The sequence below is a fragment of the Pelodiscus sinensis genome, chromosome 21 (genome assembly GCF_049634645.1).
Source record: "Pelodiscus sinensis isolate JC-2024 chromosome 21, ASM4963464v1, whole genome shotgun sequence".
Lineage (NCBI taxonomy): Eukaryota > Metazoa > Chordata > Testudines > Trionychidae > Pelodiscus > Pelodiscus sinensis.
The window spans coordinates 20,462,461-20,487,597 of record NC_134731.1 but is presented as its reverse complement, the minus strand read 5'-3'; the positions used below and the strand labels follow the sequence as shown (position 1 = coordinate 20,487,597).

The following is a 25,137-nucleotide window of genomic DNA, read 5'->3' as shown; positions in this document are numbered from 1 at the left end:
CTTGTGGATATGAGGGTGCGGGAGTTTGGGTTGGGTGTGTGGATGGTGCAGGAGTGCTGTGGCACAAGACTGGGGATGTGAGGGGCTCAGGGCAGGGGAATCAGGTGTATGACGGGCTCAAGGCTGGGGTGTGTAGGAGGTGCAGGGGTGTTATGATGCTGCAGCCAGATAGGGGCTTGGCCCCAATAGGGGGCTTGCTGGTCAGGCTTCATTTTTAAATACAAATATTATGTCCAACACAAAACGTTTCAGCGTTGTCTTTATTTATGGGAGGGGTGGGGAACCTGGTTTGGGTCAGGCGCCACAGACCCACAGAAAAAATCAGTCGGGGACCACACAAGTGAGATGCAAAAAAACAACCCCTCCAAACCCACCCACCCAAGCCTCACTGACATGGCCCCTACTGAGATACCTCCCTCCTCTGGCACCCCAGCCCCATGGGAGGGGGTGGGGGAAGGTAGGTAGGACTCAGATTCAAGGCCTCGGGCCAGATTAACTCTTCAAGGTTCCAGGGCTTTGTGGGGCCCTCTACACTCTGAGGTGGGGGCAAAAATGAGGGATCCAGTGTGTGGGACACACCTGCCAGTCTTAAACCCCCAGCTCCCGACCCTGCCTCCCTGGTGCATGGGGGAAGGAAGGCAAAACAAGAAAGCACGCGTGATGCTGTGAGGAGCAGCTCTCACATGCTTCCCGAGAAGCCAGATCTGGTGCGGAGCTGTGGGACTTCTCTCCCGCTCCCTCTCGCCCCGCCGCAGGATCCAATTTTGGGAGGGGTGGGAGGCTGTAGCACCAGCGTGGGCTCCTCGTTGTGGCTGGCAGGGATTACATGGGGTGGGGAACACTGTGTCAAGATTGACTGGCAGTGCCTCTGTGATCGACCAGTCGATTGCGATCGACCAGTCGATTGCGATCGACTGGTGGGTGACCACTGCACTAGAGTAAGTTGGAGGAAAAAAGACAACGATGACTCTTGGTCTCCACTGAATACTTCCAGCTACTTCATGCCTGAAGGGTTTCAAATAACACCTTGAGAACCAAAGGAAAGAGTTGAGGGAAAGTTCCCACACCACAGTTGCTCTGCACAGTCTCAACTGAGGGCTACTCTCTGTAAAATATTGTAGCTGCACTACAGGATACAGACCCGTGTCTAGCAGCAGGAGCGACATCAAAAACTTAAAAAGCACCTAACAACTGGAAGTAATATCTAAAACCACACCCAGCAAGTGCAGCAAGAGCCAAGTGGCTCCATGATGCTCACAGCTCCTAGATCTGGCTAGGTATGTAAAATCCCATTTAATTAGTTAACTGGTTCAGTTCGCCAATTAAACAGGCGCAGGTAGGGAAGGGGGATAGGCTGGAGTGGTCCCCTCCCTGCCGCAGGCAGGGGCTGCTCCGCTGGGCTGCAATGCCACAGACAGGGGCTGCTCTGGCCAGGTTGAAGCACTCCTTACCTGGGGGGAAGGGCGGGCCTGCTCCAGCTCCTCCCATTAACTATTCACATCTCTAGATCTGACCCCTTCTTGGTGCTACGTGACATCCATGCTGCTAGGAGTTTGAGGACACTCCTGCCAAAACATGGGATTACATTCCTGGGCCCAAGCTCTTGGGCCAAATCCATCCCCGGCACACCTCACTGACAGCAACAAGGTGGCAGAGTGGGTTTGGCTCTGTCATTTTTCCTAAATGGGGTCTTCCTCGCAGTATCAATTCTGATAATGGACCAGCATTTATTGGACAAGTGTCCTGGAACATGGATACATTCTGAAGTCATTCTGCCGCTCTACTCTGCACTAGTTAGGCCTCAGCTGGAGTACTGTGTCCAGTTCTGGGCGCCACATTTCAGGAAAGATGTGGAGAAATTGGAAAGGGTACAGAGAAGAGCGACAAGAATGATTAAAGGTTTAGAGAACATGACCTATGAAGCCAGGCTTCATGAACTGGGCTTGTTTAGTTTGGAAAAAAGAAGATTAAGGGGGGACATGATAGCGGTTTTCAAATATCTAAAAGGGTGTCACAAGGAGGAAGGAGAAAATTTGTTCCTCTTGGTTTCTGAGGACAGGACAAGGAGTAATGGGCTTAAAGTGCAGCAGGGGAGGTTTAGATTGGACATTAGGAAAAAATTCCTAACTGTCAGGGTGGTCAAATATTGGAATAAATTGCCAAGGGAGGTGGTGGAATCTCCCTCTCTGGAGATATTTAAGAACAGGTTAGATAGACATCTGTCAGGGATGGTGTAGACGGAGCTTGGTCCTGCCTTGAGGGCGGGGGGCTGGACTCGATGACCTCTCGAGGTCCCTTCCAGTCCTATTATTCTATGATTCTATGGGCTGGAATTCCATTACTAATTTCATCAAATGCCTGATTCTTTTTTTCCTGTTCTGCAGCTTGCTGTGCTGCAGCTGCTCCTGAGGCTGTGCCAAGCCAATATATAAGGCTAGTCATCCAGGTTGTGGTTGCCAAGACTGTTGTAGTTTCCCAATTTGGAGAATACAGTAAGTTTTCCCAGCCCGGCATAGGTCTCCCAGGAAGTATTTCCTAAGGGCTGAATCCTGTTCTGTGATTTGGGCAACTACGGATCCTTGGGAGTATCACGTCCCAGTTTGGTCCCAGTTCATCGCACGCTTCCAACAGCTCCATTTTAAGAGATTTATTCATGCCCTCTACTTGTCCTTCAGCTTGAGGGTGGTAAGGAATGTGCAATAGTAATGGATATCAAACAATGGAAGACTGGGAGGCAGGTCATGGTTACATCAAACTAGACCCGAAGGGGGAATTACCTCCCTCCTAGCTTGGAACAGACTGTCTGCATTTTATTGATTGCTTTGAGGATAAGAGATTCTTAAATGTAACACCTTATGGGAAGCATTCACATTCCTGTCTAGACTCTTCAGGTCTTAGCCAAACCCCATTGAAGTGAGTGAAAAGACTGATTTCACCAGGCATAGCATCCAGCCTATGATGGCTTCCATCAGACCCCAACCCCGTTTTCTGAGTTCATCTTGCCCCTACCCCCAGAGTTCCCCTGGTTTTCCTCAGGCTTAGACTCCTAGGGAACAGGTTCCCCACCAAAAGCAAATCACTCCTCTACCCTCTCTTCACCATGACCCTGCAGCACTCTTGGGAAGAACTGAGCAACCTCTGCTCCTGGATGAGCTGGAAAATGGGAGTTGAAGGCACCCAATCTCACAGAAGTGCTCAGCATCTCACACAGAATCATAGAGCTGGAAGAGACCTCAGGAGGTCATCAAGTCCAGCCCCCTGCCCTAGGCAGGACCAATCCCAACTAAATCAACCCAGCCCCACACAGTAAGTCCTGACCTGGTGTCCTGCCGGAACTGGTTCCGGACAGCTTTAAATGCGATTCAGAGTCCACTCAGTGTGGATGCGCTATTTCGAAATAGCAAAATGCTATTTCAAAATGCATTTTGTGTGTGAATGCATTATTTCAAAATAAGATATTTCGAAATAACACTGTAGTGTAGACACACCCTCAGTCTCTCCTCATGGGTCATGTGCTCCAGCCCCCTAATCATTTTGGTTGCCCTCTGCTGGACCCTCTCCAATGCATCCACATCCTTTCTGTAGTGGGGGGGGGGGGGGGGGCGCCAGAACTGGACACAATACTCCAGATGTGGCCTCACCAGAGCCGAATAAAGGGGAATAATCACTTCTCTAGATCTGCTGGCAGTGCTCCTCCTAATGCCCCCAATATGCCATTAGCCTTCTTGGCTACAAGGGCACACTGTTGACTCAGACCCAACTTCTCATCCACTGGAATCCCCAGGTCCTTTTCTGCAGAACTGCTGCTTAGCCAGTCGGTTCCCAGCCTGTAACAATGCTTGGGATTCTTCCGTCCCAAGTGCAGGACTCTACACTTGTCCTTGTTGAACCTCATCAGATTTTTTGGCCCAATCCTCTAAACTGTCCAGGTCACTCTGGACCCTATCCCTGCCCTCCAGTGTATCTACCTCTCCCCCAGCTTAGTGTCATCTGCAAACTTGCTGAGGGTGCAATTCATCCCCTCATCCAGGTCATTAATAAAGATGTTGAACAAAACCAGCCCTAGAACGGATCCTTGGGGCACTCCGCTAGAAACTGACTGGCAAACTGACATCGAGCCACTGATCACTACCCATTGGGCCCTACAGTCTAGCCAGCTTTCTATCCACTTTACAGTCCATTTATCCAAACCATATTCCCTTAACTTACTGGAAAGAATATTGTGGGAGACCGTATCGAAAGCTTTGCTCAAGTCAAGGTATATCACATCCACTGACTTTCCCATGTCCACAGAGCCAGTTACCTCATCATAGAAGCTAATCAGATTGTTCAGGCACAACTTGCCCTTTGTGACTATTCCTGATCACTTTCCCCTCTTCCAAGTGCTTCAAAATGGATTCCTTGATGATCCCCTCCATGATTTTTCCAGGGACTGAGGTAAGGCTGATTGGTCTGTAGTTCCCTGGATTATCCTTCTTCCCTTTTTAAAAAATAGGCACTACATTTGCCCTTCTCCAATCATCCGGGATCTCTCCCGATCTCCACGACTTTTCAAAGATAATGGCCAAAGGCTCCACAATGACATTTGCCAACTCCCTCAGCACCCTCGGATGCATTAAATCTGGGCCCATGGATTTGTGTATGTTTAGCTTTTCTAAATAGTTCCTAACTTGTTCTTTCCCCACCAAGGGCTGTCCACCTCCTTCCCCTACTGCGTTGCCTTGTGTATTTGTCTGGGAGCTGACCTTGTCCGTGAAGACAGCAGCAAAGAAAGCATTCAATACTTCAGTTTTTCCCACATCATCTGTCATTAGGCTACCTCCCCTCATCCCCACACCCTCTCTGATCACCCCCTTATTGCTTACATGCCTGTAGAAACCTTTCTTGTTATCCTTCACATCTCTTGCTAGCTACAATTCCAATTGTGCTTTCGCCTTCCTGATAACTCCCCTGCATTCTCGAGCAATATATTTATACTCCTCCCTTACTTCTTGTAAGCTTCCTTTTTGTGTTTAATCACCATGGATTTCCCCGGCAAGCCAATCTGGTCGCTTACCATATTTACTTTTCTTGCTGCGCATTGGGATGGTTTCTTCCTGTGTCTTTAATAAGTCTTCTATAAAATACTGCCAGTTCTCCTGGACTCCTCTCCCCTTCGTGTAAGCATCCCAGGGAATCCAGCCCATCAGTTCTCTGAGGGAGTCAAAGTCTGCTTTTCTGAAGTCCAGGGTGTGTATTTTGCTATTCTCCTTTCTTCCTTTGGTCAGGATCCTGAAATCTACCATCTCATGATCACTGCTTCCCAGATTGTCACCTACCTCTACTTCCCCTACAAGTTCACAGGATAGAGTCCTGTACTAGAGTACCAGCAAGACACACAGCAGTTTGAATTTGGTTCAGTGGCATAGGACTTGGCTTTATCAGCATTATGGAAATTACACAGCCTATACACCGACTTCACTATATACATACAACTTGGCTCAGAGACAGATCAAGATGCCCCTGAAATTATGGCAGCCACTTACATTTTCAGAGGTACTGCTAGCCTCTCAGTAACACACACTGGCAGAATCGTGCACTGGATCGGGACCTGGAACAATCTAGATTTCAAGGCCAGTCCTGCCATGGACAAGTCACTGAAGTTCCCTGTAGAGCAGTGGTTCCCAACCTTTTCCAGATGGGGACCCATTTTGACAATTCAGGAAGACTTGGTGACCCCAGGCAATTCAAAAAACAGGGGGAAGAGAGGGGCAGAGCCACCTGGAGAGATACTTGGTGACCCTTTTGAAATATATGGCTCGCGACTCATAGGTTGAGAAACCCTGCTGTAGAGAAATATAAAAGTAGGGATATTAATAATTATACTTCCTCTCTCTGACCCTCTGGTCTTGCCTATTTATGCTGTAAGCTCCTCAGAGCACTGAGTGTGTTCTCTTATTCAACGTACATACATTACAGCTCATTGGGACCCTGACCTCAGCTGAGGTCTCTATTATCACCACTACCACATTAGGGGGCCCAGGCTCAGGTCCGAATGGGGGAAATAAAGTAGATAAACATCCCAAGACAAGGAAGCTGCAACTGATAGAAGCCATTGTAATGAAGATAAAGATGTAGGTTCTGCTTTCCATCTTGGTGTTAATTTACTGGCATATCAGTACAGGCAGTCCCCGGGTTACGTACAAGATAGGGACTGTAGGTTTGTTCTTAAGTTGAATTTGTATGTAAGTCGGAACTGGTACATATTGTAGGGGGAAACTCTAGCCAAACATTTCTCCAGAGCTCAGTTTTATTCTCCCACACCTCACTTCCCTCAGTCCTTTATTCTCAAGCTGAGGTGTCTGCTGAGAAAAGCCGCTCCGCGTCTCCCTGGTCTGCTGGGGGTGGGCGCTAGCTTCATGTCTCCCTGATCTACTGGGGGGGGAAGCAGCTAGTGTGGGGTTGCCTCACCCCGTTTGTAAGTAGGGATCCGATGTAAGTCGGATCCATGTAACCCAGGGACTGCCTGTAGTTACAATTGTGTGTCAACCATCCTTGCTGGGATGCATACTTTCCCAATACCAGCCAACAGGAAAAGGAGGCAAAAAATAATAGGGAAATCGGTTCCATTCTTGAAGAAAGAAGCCATATAATCACATTGACAGCGACAGCACAGTAAGAGGAGAAAGCTATTTTGCCTTCCCTGCTGAGCCAAACCCTTTGCACTTCAGAAATGCTGCTGATTAGCAGAAACTGGCAAATAAAACTATGTGGAACAAATAAGGTTACTGGTCAGGCTAATGCTATAGTTAGTGTGAGATGTTTTGTTTCTACAGAGCCCAAAATTTACCCACTTTAAAATGTTATGCCCGTTTTAGAGAACTGAAAGATGAAAGACAAGAGTTATAAAAGCCCTACCCCATAGTACTAAAAATAAAAAATCCACTGAAACACACAAGTGGAAGTGTTTGTCCTTCGTTCACTATAAATTACAGCCCTTTTAAAGAAAACAATCAAGTGTCAAGCAAATCTCAGCTCCAGGAAACTGTCAGAAATTGCATGACATTTTGAAGAGACGGCAATGCCATTCAAATCTAAAAATGTTCTGTTGATGCAGAGACAGCTATGCCATTTGGTACAGGGATAAAATCAGTTCTCAGGAAACAAAAAATCCTATCCTGAATAGGCACTGCCTGCAAATGCTGTAAGTAATAGCAGGGCTTATATTTAAGTTTGTTTTTTAAGGCCATACACACTGCTGCACTTCCTATGCATTAAAACAACAGGATAATGCGATGCGATCTGAAAGCTCTATGATGACGCAAGTGGAGAAAAGAAGGCTATTTCAGGATCTGCAATAGATGGAGGGTCACCCAGTTTCTGTTTCTACCAGGTGAATACGCCAACCAATTATGTGTGTTTTACTGCACTGAACTGTCCATTTTCCTGTTCTATAAAACTTAGCTGCTGTCAGTCTTCATGTACAGTAACCAAGTGCACTTAAAAAAACCGTCCTTTTTCAGTCAAAATTTCAATGAAAAAGCTAATGCGCAAGTCATTTTTATGCCCTAAGAACTATACCGATTACACTGAAATTGTAAATTGCAATTTTTTTCAGCCAGCTGTAATTAAGAGCCTTGTTCAGGGGCAGACAAGAGGAATGGAGAAGCCTAAAGAAAGTTTCCCACTTCTTTCTGCCCGTGGGTAGTCTGCCTGCCATTGCCAGGCAAAATGCATGCTGTGGCCCCTTACAGGACACTCTGACCCACACATACTCTATCTGGCAGCACTGTCTGGAGCCCTGTGCAGATATAGTATATTACCTACCGATAGAAAGCAGGTACCCGCAGAGTTCCAGGGCTCTAGCAACAACATGAGACCAGCAGGGCCAAGGGCAGCGACTTCAGCAGGAACCACACTGGCAAAGCAGCAGCATGAGAGGCCACCATTCCCAGGAGACAGCACACCCGCCCAGGCAGCTCCTCCAGCATGGCTGCACCGTCTCAGTATTGACTACCACCAGGCTCACTGGCAGCTGTCCCTGGTCATGTTGGTGCAGTGCTCCCCAAACTTATTACCTTGTGTTTTCACATATCCCTGCCCCCCGCCCCACCAGTGCCAGAGCAGAGAGCCAGGCTTGTGTTAGTTCTTTGCTCAGGGCCATGGAATCTGGAATTATTGTCTTACAGAAAGTGGAGAGGAAAAAACCAGAAGCGATGTCGTGGAAAAGCACTGACATGCAGCTTACCTTCACCTCAATGAAGTCCGGTTTACCAAGGGACACCAGTTCAGCATAGGCTTTAAGTTCATCCACGTTCCAAGCTTTCACTAGCGTCAGTCTATACACTGTGCGCTGTTGCTGAAATAAAAGAAAACTCAGTTCAGGGATCCTTGTTTTGCACTCTGCTTAACGAGCCTTTGGTATTTCATACTTTCTAATTGAGTCTTCGAACTATCCCCCCAAAATAAAAAAGCATTTTATTGAAAAGTCCTAGTTCCCAGCATTGGGGAGTGGAGGAACTCTACTTGGTCTTTGCAGACAATTGCAGTAATTTAGATAACGAAGGGAACTACTCATGCTACATAAATAAACTTTTGATCTAGAATGACTGTATCTAAAACTCTCTTCTCCATATGCAATTACCTATGGGAGTGTTTATTTATTAGGACAATCATTTGGTTCCGGCAAGAATCAAGACATTTTCTCCCCTTTGTTATGAGTTTTCACCATTAGTTGCAATAGGGATATTTTACTTAATCATCAAGACGAATCATCTGGCAGTGGCCAGTAATAAAGTCAAGCAACCAGACCAGACTAGAAGGAGCCTTCATCTGTCTGGGTCTAACAATGGCTATAGCATGCGACATTAAAATAGCAGCAAAAAAGGCTCCCTTGTGACCAGTTACGCATTTTATTGGAAACAAAAATGACATAATTACTACCAAAAGATGTATAAGTGTCCAATTCACAACCTAATCCATAAAGACTGGTCTATAAACCATTAAAAGGAGTGTGCGTTATTTGCATTGCTATTAAATAAACCAATATCAATCCATCAGGGGCACTCTGTTCCAGCTCTGAATCACATCAACACATCACCACCACTCCTGCTAGGTTCTACTTGCTCTCTACAAAATCTCTCTCCACAAAGCTGTTCTCTTCAATAACTGGTGAAACAATCTAGTCAAGCACTCGGATGTCTAAGTGCACTCGCCTATTTCCTAGGATGTCCACAGCAAACAGACTCATGCATAACGTGCTGGCCCTGTGTGCCTCTTAAGAATAGAGTGTTGCTGTTCTGCAGCTTTGCTCTTTATAGACTCAGACTTACAGTCAGAAGGGATCATTTTGATCTTCTAGTCTGACCTCCTGCACATTATGGGCCACATGACCTCACCCACCCACTACTGCAATAGACCCGAACTCCGGCTGAGTGACTGATGTCCTCAAATCATTGTTTAAAGACTTCAGAACCAGTACCCTGATTGAAGCCTACACGTGACTTGTTTGCTATGCTGCAGAGGAAAGTGGAAAAACTCTTGGGGTCTCTGCCAACCTGACCAGGGGGAGGGAGATTCCTTCCAGACCCAAATATGGCAATCAGTTAGATCCTCAGCATGTCAGCAAGACCCAGAAAGGCAGACATCGGGGAAAGAAATCTCTTTAATAACGCAGAGCCCACCCCCTCTACTGCCCCATCACTAGACACGAGAGATATTTGCTCCTAGCAGTCACTGTCATGGTCAGCAGTTCCATCAGACCCTCCCCTCAAGCTCAGTCTAGAAGCCAGTTAGGATTTTCGCTCTTACTGCTCCTCTTGCAAGACTGTTCCAGAAATTGACTCCTATGAGTGCTTGAAGTTAGATGGAGGTTTCTTGCCAACTTGTTGATAGCCAGGTTATATTCCTTTTTTCTTGTGCCCACATTGGCGTTTAGCTTCGATAACTCCTCTCCCTATATGGTATTTAGCCCACTAATATATCACATATCCTCTGAGCTTCTTTTGGTTAGGCAAAGCAAACCAACCTCTCGTTCTCTCACAAGGTAAGTTTTCCATTCCTTGAATCATCAGCATCTGTTCCAGTGCGGATTTATCTTTCTTAAACACAGGAGACCAGAATTGCATACAGTATCCCAGATAAGGTCTCACCAGCCCCAGGTATAACAGTACTAACACTTCCCTATCTTTACTGGAAGTATCTCGCACAAAGCATCCTAGGACTGCATGAGCCTTTTTTCATGGCCATATCCTACTGTAGCTCATAGTCATCCTATGATTGATTAATACACTCAGATCATTATCCTCCTCTGTTGCTTCCAACCACGACGTCCCCAGTTCAGAGCAAAAATTCCTGTTGCTAGTCTCTTTACTAGGGTATGCTTGCTCGAGCAGATACTAGCACCAACATTTCTGTAAACAAGGAAGCCACTTAACTATGGGATAAGGTGAGGCTCTAGCTTTATTTTTTTAAGTTTATTTCCCCCCCTTATTCACCAGCTCCTTAATCTTTCAGTATACAGGCAGTCCCCAGGTTACATGGATCCGACTTACATCGGATCCCTACTTACAAACGGGGTGAGGCAACCCCACACTAGCTGCTTCCCCCCAGCAGACCAGGGAGACGCGAAGCTAGCACCCCCCCCCAGCAGACCAGGGAGACGCAAAGCTAGCGCTCCCCCCCCCGCCCCCAGCAGACCAGGGAGACGCGGAGCGGCTTTTCTCAGCAGACACCTCAGCTTGAGAATAAAGGACTGAGGGAAGTGAGGTGTGGGAGAATAAAACTGAGCTCTGGAGAAATGTTTGGCTAGAGTTTCCCCTACAATAGGTACCAGTTCCGACTTACATACAAATTCAACTTAAGAACAAACCTACAGTCCCTATCTTGTACATAACCCGAGGACTGCCTGTATTTCTAAAAGAATCTGGTAGCAAAATGTTTTCAATTAACTCATTTTACATCCTTGACAGCGAATACACTGTACAATATTACAACAGTCCCAGCTTACTTCAAAAAGATAATGCAACAAATCCATAGCAACCTAAGAATTCACTGTTGTCCCTAGGCTAAATACCACAGCCAGAATTCCACAGCAAAAATAGGGAGAGAAAACTGATATTTCTGTAGCTGAAGAATCGGGCCTTTACTTCTTCAGTCTGAAGAGATTCTTCTCCTGCTGATAGCACTACAGAGCCTAGGGCAGAATTTAATAAGACATTCTAATTCCATCCAGTGAAGGTGAGTTGTACAAATATACACAGTAGCCAGTTTGTTATAGATATTTCCTCACTCCAGACATATATGCTAATAATGATACCGAGCTCTAATAAATAACAATAATAATATCTAGATTACTTATGCAGAATTTTTCACTGGTAGATTTCAAAATGCTGTGAAAAGGAGATTGATACTTTTTACAGATAGGGGAACAGGCCCAAGAAGGTGAAGTGACTTGCCCAAAAATCATCCACTAAGTCAGTGGCAGAGTCCAGAACAAAACCCAGAACTCTTGACTCCCATCACAGTGCTCCATCCACTAGATAACATTGCCTTGTGACAGCCAGATCATTTTGAGTACCATTCCCAATTCCCAGAAGCATCACATTTCCTCAGGTCTCTATGTATCTTGTTTCCATGTAACATCATTTCTCACTTGATTTTTATGAAACTTGCACTGTTACATAAACTAGAAGACCGCTCCAATCTATAATGTATACAAATCGATAGTGCTTATATCTATAAGGACACAGATGTAATAGAATGCATTTCAAATCACTAATAAACAAAGGACCAGCAGTCTAAAACAGTTTAAACAAAGGCTGAAGACTGATTGCTCTTTTAGTTAATATTAAGCATTTGGGGCCACATTTTAAAAGGTAATTAAGTGACTAAAGATGCAGATAGGCACCTACCAAAGCCTTTAAAAATCCAGGCCTTTGTACCTCAATGTTTCTGCCTCTTATGAGCAAAAAGCCGCAGGAAAGTCACCATGGTACCCAAGGAAAAAGGGTAGAATTTGAGTGCCTGAAGACAAGTGATTGGGCCCATATCCTCCAAGGAAACTAGACCCCTAGTTTTTATTGAAATCAAAGACAATTATGGGCCTAGAGACCCTTGGGTCTTAGCAACATAATTACTCTTCACTTTCAATCAGACTTAGGCAGTAAAATATCATTGCTAGCCTTAAAAGCTGCTTGAAGGGTTACACCTCTATGAGGACCTTGCATATTAGGAGTCAATAATTGTTTGATACAATAAACTAACACAAAACCTTATAAAAGAGAAGAAACTTGAGATTAACATACATTTTACAGGAAACCAACAGCATCTCTCTGGAAAGCTGCCATGCTTGCTGCCAAATTCTGGATTAGTTACAATGCACAGAAAGCCCATCTGTAGCAGCTGAGATAATCAATAAAAACCCACTAATAACATTAATTTAATTTACTTTAATGGTGATATCACTGCTAATAGCTAGTGTATGTGACAAGTACCCTGACGCATCAAGAAGAGGGAATGATTGCTAAACGCAGAGTTTGGCATGAATGAAGTATCTGTCTTTCCCTGGCTCTCCATTATTCATAACCTTGTTGCCTTCTGGGAATAGTAAGGTGAAGGCTTTTGTGATAGAATTGAAATAGCAAAAGAAAAGTTCAGCAAGAGAGATAACACCAAGGTCATGGAATTGATTATTAAAGAGAGGGCAAACAATGGGAATGCTAAGGTACAGCATCTTTTACAAGATAATTGGTGGGAAAGGAAACGAAAGATTACAAAAAAATCTAAACTTCAGTAAAACCTTGGCTCTACTGCATGTCTGACTATTTTTGATTTGCACTGTGGATCACCTGTGTTCCTCGACTCTCTAAAAATAGTTACGTGCCTTTCCTAACTGTTTGTTCTTCGAGATGTGTCGCTCACGTCCATTCCATTTGGGTGTGCAGTTGCAATTGTCAGAAGGTTTTTCCCTTCGCGGTACCAGCTGGGCTGGCAGGGGATCTTCCTGGAATGGCACCTCCATGGGGGCACATATATACCCCTGCGTCGGCTCCCTCTGTTCCTTCTTGCTGAAACACTGCCACGAGGCGGTGGTGGGTAGGATTTGGAATGGACATGAGCAATGCATCTCAAAGAACAGTTAGGAAAGGCAGGTAACTGTTTTTACTTCAAGTGACTGCTCGTGTCCATTCCAACGAGGTGAAGCCCAAGCCGAATTAAAGGAAGTAGGCTCGGAGACTAATTGGAAATGAACTGCAACACAGTTCTGCCAAAGGCTGCATCATCCCTAGGCTGTTGGAAGGTGGCATAATGATTGGTGAGTGACTGTATGGAGAAACAGAAGGCCAGCCTGCCAATATCCAGGATGGGCACGTGTGCCACGAAAGCCACTGAAGAGGCCTGGGCACTAGTGAAATGGGCTGTGCCAAAGCTGGCACTTTAGTGAGGTCATAACAGGTCTGGATGCAGGCCATGATACACGACAATATATGTTGGGCAGACACAGGCAGCCTTTTATAAAGGCACTGGGACCCCTGAGGTCCAGTAAGGGCCAAAGCCTTTTCTTTGACATTCTGGATTAGGAAATTTCAGGAATAGAACCCTTTGCCCCTGAACTCTGGGGGAGCCTCCTCTATTGCTCCTAGTGCAAGAAGCAACTGCACCTCCTGCTTAAGAAGCTGCTCGAGAGGGGTCCCTGAAGAGGGATGGGGAAGGGGGGTGAGAGGATGGGAGGGAGCAGATTAGGCTAGAACAGGGGTCTCCAACCTTTTTAAGCACAAAATCACTTTTTGAATTTAAGTGCAATCCAGGATCTACCTCAAACCCAAATACTCTTGTCCCCTCCTCCTTCCTGCCCTTTCTCTGAGGCTCCGCCCCTGCACACTCCATCCTCCCTCCCTTTCACCAGACAGGGGCAGCGGGGTGAGGCACAGGATCTGGTTTTGGGCTAAGGGATTTGGAGTGTGAGAGGGGCTCTGAGCTGAGCCTGGGGCAGGGAGTTGGGGTACGGGAGGGGGTTCAGGGTACAGGCCGTGTAAGGGAGTTTGGATCCAGGGGGCTTAGGGCAAGGGCTTGGGGTGCAGGAGGGGGTACATGACTGGGGCAGGGGTTTAGGATTCTAGCTCCAGCTGGACACTGCTTACCTCAGGTGGCTGCAGGGTGTTGGTTCAGTGGGGCTAAGGCAGGCTCATTCCGGCCCTGGCCCTGCACCACTCTCAAAAGCAGCCAGCAAACCCCCTCCATCCCAAGCCCTGTGCCCGCCAATCCAATCTGTGGAGATAGAACATAGGGTGGGAGGGGGCATCCTGACAGTGCCCCTACGCTCCATTCCCTACTCTGCACAGCAAGCAGGAGACTCCAGGGGAGGGAGGGGGCAGCTCCAAGGCAAAGGGAAGGAGGTGAGCAGCGGGGGGTGGGGGCAGCTGAAGTGACTGCACTTGGTAATAGACTCTTGGCCAAACCAGTCAGGATCCCCTGTCAGAGGCTCCGAGATCTCCCAGTGGATCCCGATCTACTGGTTGGTGACCCCTAGGCTAGACTATCCCACTCCCACTGTGTCTGGAACCCAAAGGTTCAATGTCATCTGCACCCAGGCATGGAAGAATCAGAATAGACGACTGACAAAGGGAAGATGACCCAAGGGGAGGAATGTGACTCATCAGTCCCTGGGCATCCACACCCCGGCCCCAGAGAGAAGGCTGCTTAAACCCAGCCATCCCCATGACCATACCAACCTGGGCCCAGGCAGGATTCCACTAGGCGCAGGGGCAGGAATGGTGACAATTGTAATGGGAAGACATGCTCGAGATCCTTCTCTTACCAGAGTGCAGGCCCCTCCGATAAAGCCCAAGGCCCCAACGCCAAGTTTTGAAGGTGCGGCCGAGGAATGCGAAGTTGGCTCTGGACCGCTGCGGCTCTGCCTTTTAACTGTAGTAAGAGCCGCCCATTAAACCAGAAATTACTCCCCAAGGATCAGCTAGGTCTGGAAAATGACATGTAAGTAAAATAATAGCTCTTAATACAAGCCTGTCAATGCAAAGGGCCCAAGTCAAGAAGGAAATGCTCCAAATGCAATCACGGATCTGTGCACCCTGCCTGAAAGTGCAACATACTGCTAATACACACGCACAAATCTTCAGTGACTCAGAGAAGGAAGCTATTGCCTGCCAAGATGTTAAAACTCCAGCAGAAAATGTTCATTAAAAAGTGGAGATGCCTGTTTGTTTGGATTTCCATCACCGTCTCAATAATCCCCATCGTAATAGGGAGATTGAATTCCAGGGAAGAAAAATTACCCACTCTATTTAGGCTACTCACAGAACGAATAGCAACTCTACTAGTTTACAGTCTAAAGAAGGTTACTGACTCAATGAAGGACACATTGATAACACAATTACTGCCAAAAGTCAGACCTACAACAGCCCCTTTTTGGGAAAGGACAGATTCTCCAGCATGTAGATGGAGAAATGAAATATGTGAAATCCATTCAATGGGTGAGGAATGTAACAGATAGCTTTATATCAGGATCAGCTAGATTTTAGGAGCTATAGTTAGCATTTTTGGGAATATGAACAAAAATCTACAGGATTTGACCAAAGAAACATCTTTTCAATGTAACAAATACAGAAAACAAAGAATAATATTTATTAATACATGTATGGTAAGATTGTGTACGTTAATAACAACAAAATAAAAATGGGAAAAAATTAACCAAGACACAAATGGGGCAAGAGTCTCTTTGTAAAATCATGGAAATAGCTGCTGTATGTAGCAGGGGTTGTGTGCTCCTTAGCCTAAGTGAATTTTTGATACTTCAGAAATCTTTGGTTCTGCCCTGATCTAAGTGCAATTCACAAGGCATCACACTGGGAATGTTCTATCCACTTGGTATCAATTTGGGAATGTGCTATCCGTTTGAGTACTGTTGAATTGTCACTATGGATATTAAATATCGGTTAACTCAACAGTCAAGTAACCTTATGAACTCTTATCAGTTAGTCAGCTATTCTACAGTCCCCAGGGGCAGGGCCAGCAGCCAGTGCGCTCCAGCCACTCCACCCTGCTGCCTCTCTGGGGTGCCAGGCAGGAGGTCTGCAAGGAGAGGCAGTTTCAAAACCAGCTCCCGTCATGGAGGCTGCCTGTCGCCTGTGCGGCTACCTCTGATAAAGGTGGCCCAGCACCTGCTGGGGGAAGCTGGGAGGGGACAGAGCTCCTGGACCCGGCGTAAGCCAGAACTGAGCCAGGCTGCCCGACTGCCCAATAAGCATAAGGTCGAGTGGAGCATTCGACTACTCGCTTCCCCCTCCCCTGCTGCCTCTGTATGAAAGGAGGGGGCGGGGACAGGAGCCAGCTTAAAAGCCAGTTCCCCCCAACACTATCTCCACAATACCACATGCCCCCCACCCTGCTGTCTCTATCAGAGGCAGTGAGGGGATGGGGATGGGGATGGGGGAGGCTGCTCCGAAAGTAGCCCCTGTTTGCACAAGTCCCAGAGGGGAGCTGCACCCCCACCCCCAGCAGGGGCTGTTGCCCTGATGAGCAGCCCCTGTTCATGGTGGCTAGGGCTGGTAGTGTGCAGGAGCTGCTGTCTGCAAACACCCCTGGCCACCAAGAACAGGGGCTGCCATCACAAGATGAGACTACATGATTAACTCGATAACCACAATTCGGCATCCTTACAGGTCTGCATCAAAATGACAGTGGGAGAGGGAAGATAAGAGCTAGTTGTAGAAGTTAAAGACACCCCGCATTTAGTGTTCTGAGGACCCGTCAGAGTTAATACAAATGAACATTTTAAAGAGTTTTCAGGCCAGCCATCAGCCAGTACATCTCAGGGGACTGCTGCAATTGCAAAATGTAAAACATTAGGTAACATAAAATTTAGTTTAAGAAAATATAAGTGCTATTGTGTTTGTGTCTATGATTCAGTTCTTACCATTCCTAATGGACTGCTGCTCCATCTGCAACTTGGCACAGAAATATAGCTAAAGATTTTCATACTGGGGAGCAACAGTCTCCTTTGTTAGAGGGAGAGACGGGGGGTCTTCTCCAGGAGCAGAGGGAAGAAATGAGCTCTCCAAAAACAGATCCCCTGGCTTCATCAGAATGTGTGAGTAGGAAAAAGTGTAGGTAGTCTCTAAGGGTACGTCTAGACTACATGCCTCTGTCGTCAGAGGCGTTGAGCACGCTTCATTGGGGGGTGGGGCATCCAGGAAGGGAGCGGTGCTGGCTGGGAAGGGGGGGGAGCCTGGAAACAGCTAACGGGGGGAGGGGGCGGCAACAGGGCGGTCAGGGGAGATGGGGGGGCCAACGGGAAGCAGGGCTGGTCGTGGCGGGGGGGGTTGGGTGGAACGGGGCTGGCCGCGGGATATCGGGGGAGGGGGAACCAGCCGGAAGGGGACGGGGCTGGCCGGGAGTAAGGGGGGGCAGGAAGCAAAGCTGGGGAGGGGATCGGGGGCCATGAGGGTGGCCGGGAGGAAGGGGGAGCGGGAAGCAGAGCTGGCAGGGGGTGGAGGGGTACAGCGGGGGGGGCGGAAGGGGGAGAGGGAAGCAGAGCTGGCAAGGGGGAGTGTGTGCAGCAGGGGGGGCTGGGAGGAAGGGGGCAGGAAGCAGAGCTGGCGGGGGGGTGCAGCGGCGCTGGCCGGGAGGAAGGGGGGCCGGGAGGAAGGGGGTGTGGGAAGCAGAGATGGCAGGGGCGGGGAGAGGTGCAGCGGCGCTGGCTGCAGGAGACAAAGAAGAGGAATGGGCCAGCAGGAAGCAGAGCTGGGGGCGGGTGCTGGGGGGCTGGCCGGGGAAGATCAGGAGGGGAAGTGAGGGAGAACCGGGAGGGAAGGGGGTGAGCAAATCGGCCGGCAGGGAGCGGAACTGACCTGGGAACTTGCTGCCTGTCTGGCGCAGGCTCCTGGCAACACACAAGTGAGGAGGAGGCTGGCTGGGAGTAGGGGGGGGGGAGGCGGGAAGCAGAGCTGGCGGGGGGACATTGCACATGTCTGGTATTTTCTGATTTATTTTTTTTTACCAGACAGAGCACACAAATACCAGACTGTCCGGTACAATACCGGACACCTGGCAACCTTACATGTGGCACCTAGAGTGAACTGCCAGCTGTCTGAAATAGCTGGTGATTCCCTCTGGTGCTGCCGTCCCCTACCCGATTTGAACCAGAGTCTCCCAGAATTGGAGACTCCAGCCCCCACTGGTTAACCTTCACCAGTTAAATATTCACATCCCTAATATACTATGCTCTTATTCTAAATGGGATTCCTCTGTCACTGACCAAGCTAAATCAGCAAATTAGAAGTGGTAGAAATGGAAGATACAAACATGTCACTTTGGAGAAAGAAAACAACATATGCCAGTGAATAATTCTGCCTTGCTCCCACAACACAAAACACAATTCTTCCCTGATAGGGGGAGTTGAGGGCAGTGTACAATCCAACTCTACGAAAATATCCATAATTAACAACAATTAAAAGCAGCAGGAAACATACAGAACGTTCCTTTAGCTTGGTTTAAAATATCGACATAGACCAATAATTATCAACAGCAGCAGAAAGCTCATTCAACAGTCATGGGGCATAATTACAGAAGGAAAAAAACTAGCTCCCATCATCACAAAGTTATAATCAAGGTAGATTAGATAACCAACTGATTCAGATCTTAATGAACTGCTGGGAGTGTAGCATGAGAAAAGAACAGTAAAGCACACTGAAGCAAATCCATTCACAGCTGTAAGAGTCAGATCAACTTTAAAATCATTAAAAGAGAACAGGTATTTCAGAAAACTACTACTACGTTATAATGTCCATCTACCTAAGGTAAAGCGGCTACATTTGAAATAAGGTGTATCCTTCATACAATACATTCTGGTATTCAGAGATAATGCATCCTGGACAACATGGCAACATTCATCAGCAATTCTAAAACTCTTCTTCATATTTGCTTCATCCCAACAACAAAACCAGATGCATAAACCAAGAAGTTCCTACTACAATAAGCTGGTGTGGTATGTCCTGTGGTGGTTGGTAAGAATCATCTTGAGGTTAGGTGGTTGTCTATAGGAGACTATGGGTCTGTCTCCCAGAGCCTCTTTGAGTATGGTATCCTGTTCCAATATAGGCTGTAGTTTATTGATAATGTGTTGGACAGGTTTAAGTTGGGGGTTGTAGGTGATGGCAAGTGGTGTTCTATTGTTGGTTTTCTTGGGTCTGTCTTGAAGTAGATGGTTTCTAGGTATTCGTCTGGCTCTTTCAATTTGCTTTTTTATTTCTCTGGGTGGGTAGTTGAGATTTATAAATGCTTGGTAGAGATCCTGAAGCTTCTGGTCTCTGTCAGTGGGATTAGAGCAGATGCGGTTGTATGGGTCTGGGAGACTGACCCATAGTCTCCTATAGACAACCACCTAACCTCAAGATGATTCTTACCAACCACCACAGGACGTACCACACTAATACCAACCCTGGTACCTTCCCTTGCAACAAACCCCGTTGCCAGCTTTGTCCACATATTCATTCTGCTGATACCATTATTGGACCTAACCAAGTGAGTTATAAGATCAAGAACACATATTCCTGCGCATCCAGAAATATAATCTATGCTATCATGTGCCGAAAGTGTCCGTCTGCTATGTACATTGGACAAACATCTCAGACACTTCGCCAAAGGATTAATGCCCACAAAACAGATATCAGACAAGATCACAAAGAAAAAACAGTTTCTTGCCATTTTAACCAGAAAGGACACTCTCTCAATGACTTAACCACCTGCATTCTGCTACAAAGACCTTTTACATCTACACTTGAAAGGGAATCCTCTGAACTGTCATTCATGTTAAAATTCGACACTTTCCAAAAAGGACTCAACAAACATTTGAACTATCTCACCCATTACCAAGATAGTTTCCCCAATTATCACCTCTAATACCATTACTCACAAACATCCCACTCTCCCTACCTCTAATATCATCAATTCACAGACACTTACCTTCCTTCCTTCCCCCCCCCCTGCATCCCCCTCCTGTTCTGCAATGTGATTTGTCCTTTTCATATTTGTTCATTTTTTTAAATTGTATCCTTTGGTATATATGGTTGTGACTACTTTCTTCCACTATTTGATCTGAGGAAGTGGGTCTGGCCCACGAAAGCTCATCATCTAATAAACCATCTTGTTAGTCTTTAAAGTGCTACATCGTCCTGCATTTTGCTTCAGGTATTTTGGTTCTTGTATGTTACGGTTCCTGATTCTAAGAAATAAAGAAGCATTATGTTGCAACCTTCCAAAAAGAGTATTTTATGTTTACCAAATTTCTGCATGTATGCAGTTAGCATCTCCCTGACACACCAATGTGGCTTTTATAGATTTTTTTGGTCAGTATTTCGTAGGCTTGATAGTGCAAATGTACATTTTTATACCCACATGTAGGTCAGGAGAGCAATGCAGTGAATTTAGGGTTCAATGGTGTGGCATCCTGACAGGTCTCCTGTTCCTTCAGTGATGATAAACATTTGGCTGTGTGTGTTTTTGTAAGCTTCCTCCATACATCATGCCAGCTATGCGCAGGTAACGAGTATAGTAGACTTCACAAGAGCCCTCAAAGATCACAAACTCATATAAGAGATGAAGGCATCCGAGTCAGGTTTATTGTCAAACAAAGTACAGTAATAGTCATCGGTAGCCAGATGGCCTCTGAGCCCCTATGTGTTTGTACCCATAACAATGGACATGGCTCAATCAATAGTATGGATTTCACTATTGCCCCCAGACTGGCCGAAGAGTTACACCAAGTTACCCCAACATTTATAGACAGAAACGAACAATCTATGATACACACCATACGGATCATCTTACACATTAATGACACATTTGGTACCTCCCCTTGTACGTTCCTCCAAAGCGTTCACTACGCATTGTTATGCTTTCATCCTTGTTGTTCCAAACAATTTCATTGTGAACTCGGCTGGGTGAACTGGTGGGAGGTATTTACATATTTCATGTGCTTTTATCGGTGTTAGCAGTTCTACTGCCACGAGACACTGACTGGCAGGCAAACATCTGCTTTTACACAGCTTGTCTGTTACTCAGAGTATAAATCTTGCTTACTTTGGTTCAAGCAATAGGTCCATGCTTCAGGCTCTTTCTTTCTTCTATAACACTTATTTCATGAGCCATTTACAATAGCTTAATATATTGAGTATATTTCTGTAGAGTCAGCACATTTGTGACACTTGCAAATTTCAGTCATGATGAGCAACAACAACGTTAAGTGATAGATTCTCAAGAGCCTAGGTCACTTCTGAAAATAAGACTCAGCAACAGTGTCCCTCTAAAATTTTCTATCCTTGGGCAGGTTGAATTTTCTTTTGGACGGGTTGAATGTTCTCATGTGCACCACCAATATTGAGGTAGCATGTTGATGTGCACCAACAAAAGAAACAAAACACGCATTTTACAAACACACACACACACCATATGTACATATATTTTAAACAGTCCATATGTGTGCAATAAAATATATTAAAACAAGACACCTTTGACTAGTTGCTATGAGATACCCTTAGGCTTAGTGACTACAAAGGTGCTGTACAAAGGTGGGGAATTAGCCTTCTTCCATTGGAAGAATAGAAGCTCCAGAACAAATTAACACCTGGCTTCAAGCTCTGTAGACATCTGCATGTTTCAAAGAGCTTGCAAATACCGTTTCATCCTACAAACCAACTAGCATCACACTTGCTACTTCTGACTCATAAAAGCCAGAACTCTACCAGAGAACAAAGATCTGGCTTTAATGCCACAGAGTTTACTATGTATTCATTAGTAACACAGGAGTTAAAAACAATCATTACGTTCAGTGTTTAGATATCTGCAACACTCCAAAAACATTTCTGTTAAAACAATTAAATAATAAATAATCCTGCAACATCAAAGACTATTCGCTGTTTTTTAATGTTTTTTTCAGCTACAGACTAACATGCCCCCCACCCCGAACTGTTAAAAGAATCTTTTCTGTCTTATCTTAAGCCATTAACACTTGTATCCAAACTTTGTTTGAAATGTAATCATGCAAATGTCCTCCTAGTGAACACCCCCCCCCACACACACAACTTCCCTGCCCCCCAAACCAGCCTAACGGAGAGGACTGCAGTGAGTCAGACACTCCAAAAAAACTGCCCCCTGCCTCCAGCTCACTGCACAGATGTCAGCACTCAATCACTCCCTTCTTCCCTCACCTACCCCATGCAGTCAGCCCCTTTACCTCCCCCTTCCCAGCCCAGGAGGACTGAAGACACTGCTGGATTTCTGCCTCCGCCCAGTTCTCTCACGCTCTGTCTCTCTCCTCTCTGGCAGAGGGGACTGTGATGGGCAAGACAGCCCCGCACTGAATCCGCAGGGCCCAGCCAGGATTACCTGGCTGCAGAGGTCCTTCCCCCGCAGCCCTACTGAGCATGCCCAGGCTGCAGCTCAACTATAAAAGCCTGGGGAAGGGCTCAGTCTGAGCTGGCAGCTGGAGGAGAAGGATCTTTGACGGAAGCTCCTGACCAGCAGCGACCTGAGACTCCAGGAGAAGCCAGCGGAGATGCCGAAGCGAGTTGGGGCATCGCAGAGGCCGCCCGCCGAGGCAACGTTGCCCCAGGGAGGGCAGCAAACCTGACCAGTACGTGGAAAGCACTTCCAGCAGACCAGGTAAGAAGTGGCCCAGGGCAGGAGCGGGAGCTGCCTCTCCTGCCCCGGGAACCTCAGCTTGTTTCGGAAGGACTTCCCCGCTGCCGGAGTGGCACGCCGTCCTGCCACTCACAGCGCCCTGGGCTGGGACCCAGTGGAGCAGGGTGGGCCCGGGTCCCCCTACCAGGGGTGTGGCCCCGTTATAATCCTGATCGGCCAGCGCAGACTTTGCCTTAAAGAGACATACGTTGAGACTGCGTTTATGGACTCAGGCCGGAGGGCCTTGCCTAAAAGGCCATACTTTGAGACTGTGGTTATTGACATAGGCCAGTGAGCCAGGTTCAAGAGGAGTAGAAAGTATCTGGGTTTGTGGACTCGGGGCCCCCCGTCTGCCAGTGGGGGCAGGAGGGAGTATCCCATCACAGGGACTTTCTCCCCAACCCAATTAATTACTCCCTTCCTCCTCGCAGGCTGATTGTCTTCCATTTCAAGCACACGGCAAGCAGCATTTAACTGTTGAAGCCCCATGCCTGCCGATCAGCTTTGAACTGCTGTGCGGGGCTCAGAACACAGCTGCATGGCCACTCAGCTGCACAGCTTAGAGGGAACTTTGCTCAGCAACAAATGATGCTTTTGAAATTTTTGCTCTTTGACTCTAAATAAAATTATAGGCCCTTCTTCAGATCAAACTGGCAGTGGAAGGGCAATAGGTGATCATTTGCGTAAGGTCAGGCTAAAGAAACTGGATGATCCCTGTATAAAAATAGAATTCTGTGAAACTTTCTAGATTTCATTTCATTTTGGGGGAATTGTTTTGATTTCTTTTGATGCTAAGGCAAGTGGGAGTTGGAAGACTCTGTGAGGGAGGGGAGGGTTTGTATAGCAATCCCCTTGCACAATTAACCAGCAGTGACAGATCCTGTCCCTGCTGGTTCCCCACTTCAGGCACTGAGACCTTATGCATGGGACTACAGGGCCACTGCCACTCAGCCAGAATTTTTTCCTCCTAGCCTCACTATTCTTTTTCCCCTTAGACTCCTCATCGAGAGAACATTCACCCTAGCACATCAAATCAGGCCCGACTTCTGAGACGTAACTAATTTGCTGATGACAAATTTTTCTGAAGCTCAAAGTGCTAATCAGTTATTTAAAATCAGCCCTAATACAGTATTTTGATCAGGGATCATGTCATACTAGAAGTCTGTTTAATAAATACCACATGGCACAACCAACTTCTTCAAAATTCTTAAACTTTTATTACACCAGGGGATACATTAACCAAGCAAGTCTAGGCATCTCAGAGACTCAAAGATACTATACTAATCTTCTCCCCTCTGATACTACTATATTACACTAATTAAGGAGGGGCTGGCTCGTCTCCTTGAGGTAAATATATTTCAAACAACTCTATGCAATAGGAACCTTGATGAAAAATAGCATTTTCCTATTGTATTATTATCATGCAACCAACTCGTTTCTCTTCCAATTACCAATGAAGATCACACAGAACAATAATGTAATCAAAGTCCTATAATAAAAAGCTTTGGAATCCAAAGCTATCACACAGTAGAAAAGGAGCTAAAACTTTTTCTGCCAGAGGAGACTTTGGCAACATGTAGATACCAGAAGTATCCCGGAAAAGCAATACCACATCTAAGGAACGCGTCTGCTTTTTCAGAAATATTTCCAAAAACGCGGCTGTGTTTTTGCCATCCCTATAAACCTCATTTTAAGAGGAAGAAGGGATGGCTCAAAAGAGCGGGATTTTCCAAAATTTGGTGCCATGTATTTTGGAAAAGCTTCTTTTGAACGAAAAGTGGGAAAAGATATGCAAATTGCAGTTTGCAATTTGCATATCTTTTTCTGACTTTTCTTTGTAGTCTAGACATAGCCTTTGAATCCTGTTACCATCAACAGGGGTAGAACTGCATAACTCACTACCAAGAATGGCAGAGAACATAATCGACACTTACCACTTGTGTTGGACAGAGGAACAGAAACTTTCTGGAGTTTTCCCATGCTATTTAATTTCACTTTTCAATCATGTCAGGAATTTTCCCAATCTTATACAGTTTACAAGAGAGCATTTCCTCTAGGTACAAGATTTGACTTTGCCCAAATTGCAAAGCCAAACCATCCCACACATCTCCGTAATCAACTCAAGCCGATGTAAGAGACAGCGCTGTCTTTACTATCCATCATTCTAGAATCTGCTAATGTAGGTTTTGCATGTCATCTTGACAAAGTGATCCCTTCCTGCTTCAATAGCCAAGAAGGATTAGGCTTTTTTTTTCTTCATCTCTTTTTAATTCTCTCCTCCTTAACATTCATCTTTTTGTAGATTGGATATAATTATTCTTCAAAGGCCATGCCAGTTCTAATTTCAGTTGGGGGTGGGTGGGGAGGATGTATATCTCAGTTGCTGCTTACTATAAATGGTCCTGCACCATTATTAGGAGCAAGAGGAAAAAGGGAGGGGGAAGGCATGAAATCCATAATACA

At 46.3% G+C, this 25,137-nt stretch overlaps 1 protein-coding gene across 1 annotated transcript in view; it reads right to left on the bottom strand.

Moving 5' to 3' along the window:
- The window catches only part of LOC102458161 (S-adenosyl-L-methionine-dependent tRNA 4-demethylwyosine synthase TYW1), a 187,789-nt gene that overhangs the window by 50,908 nt on the left and 111,744 nt on the right, over positions 1 to 25,137 (bottom strand). Inside the window, exon 15 of the mRNA XM_075905103.1 lies at positions 8,228 to 8,338. Coding sequence (XP_075761218.1) covers positions 8,228 to 8,338 — 111 coding nt within the window. The remainder of the gene's footprint in view (positions 1 to 8,227; positions 8,339 to 25,137) is intronic.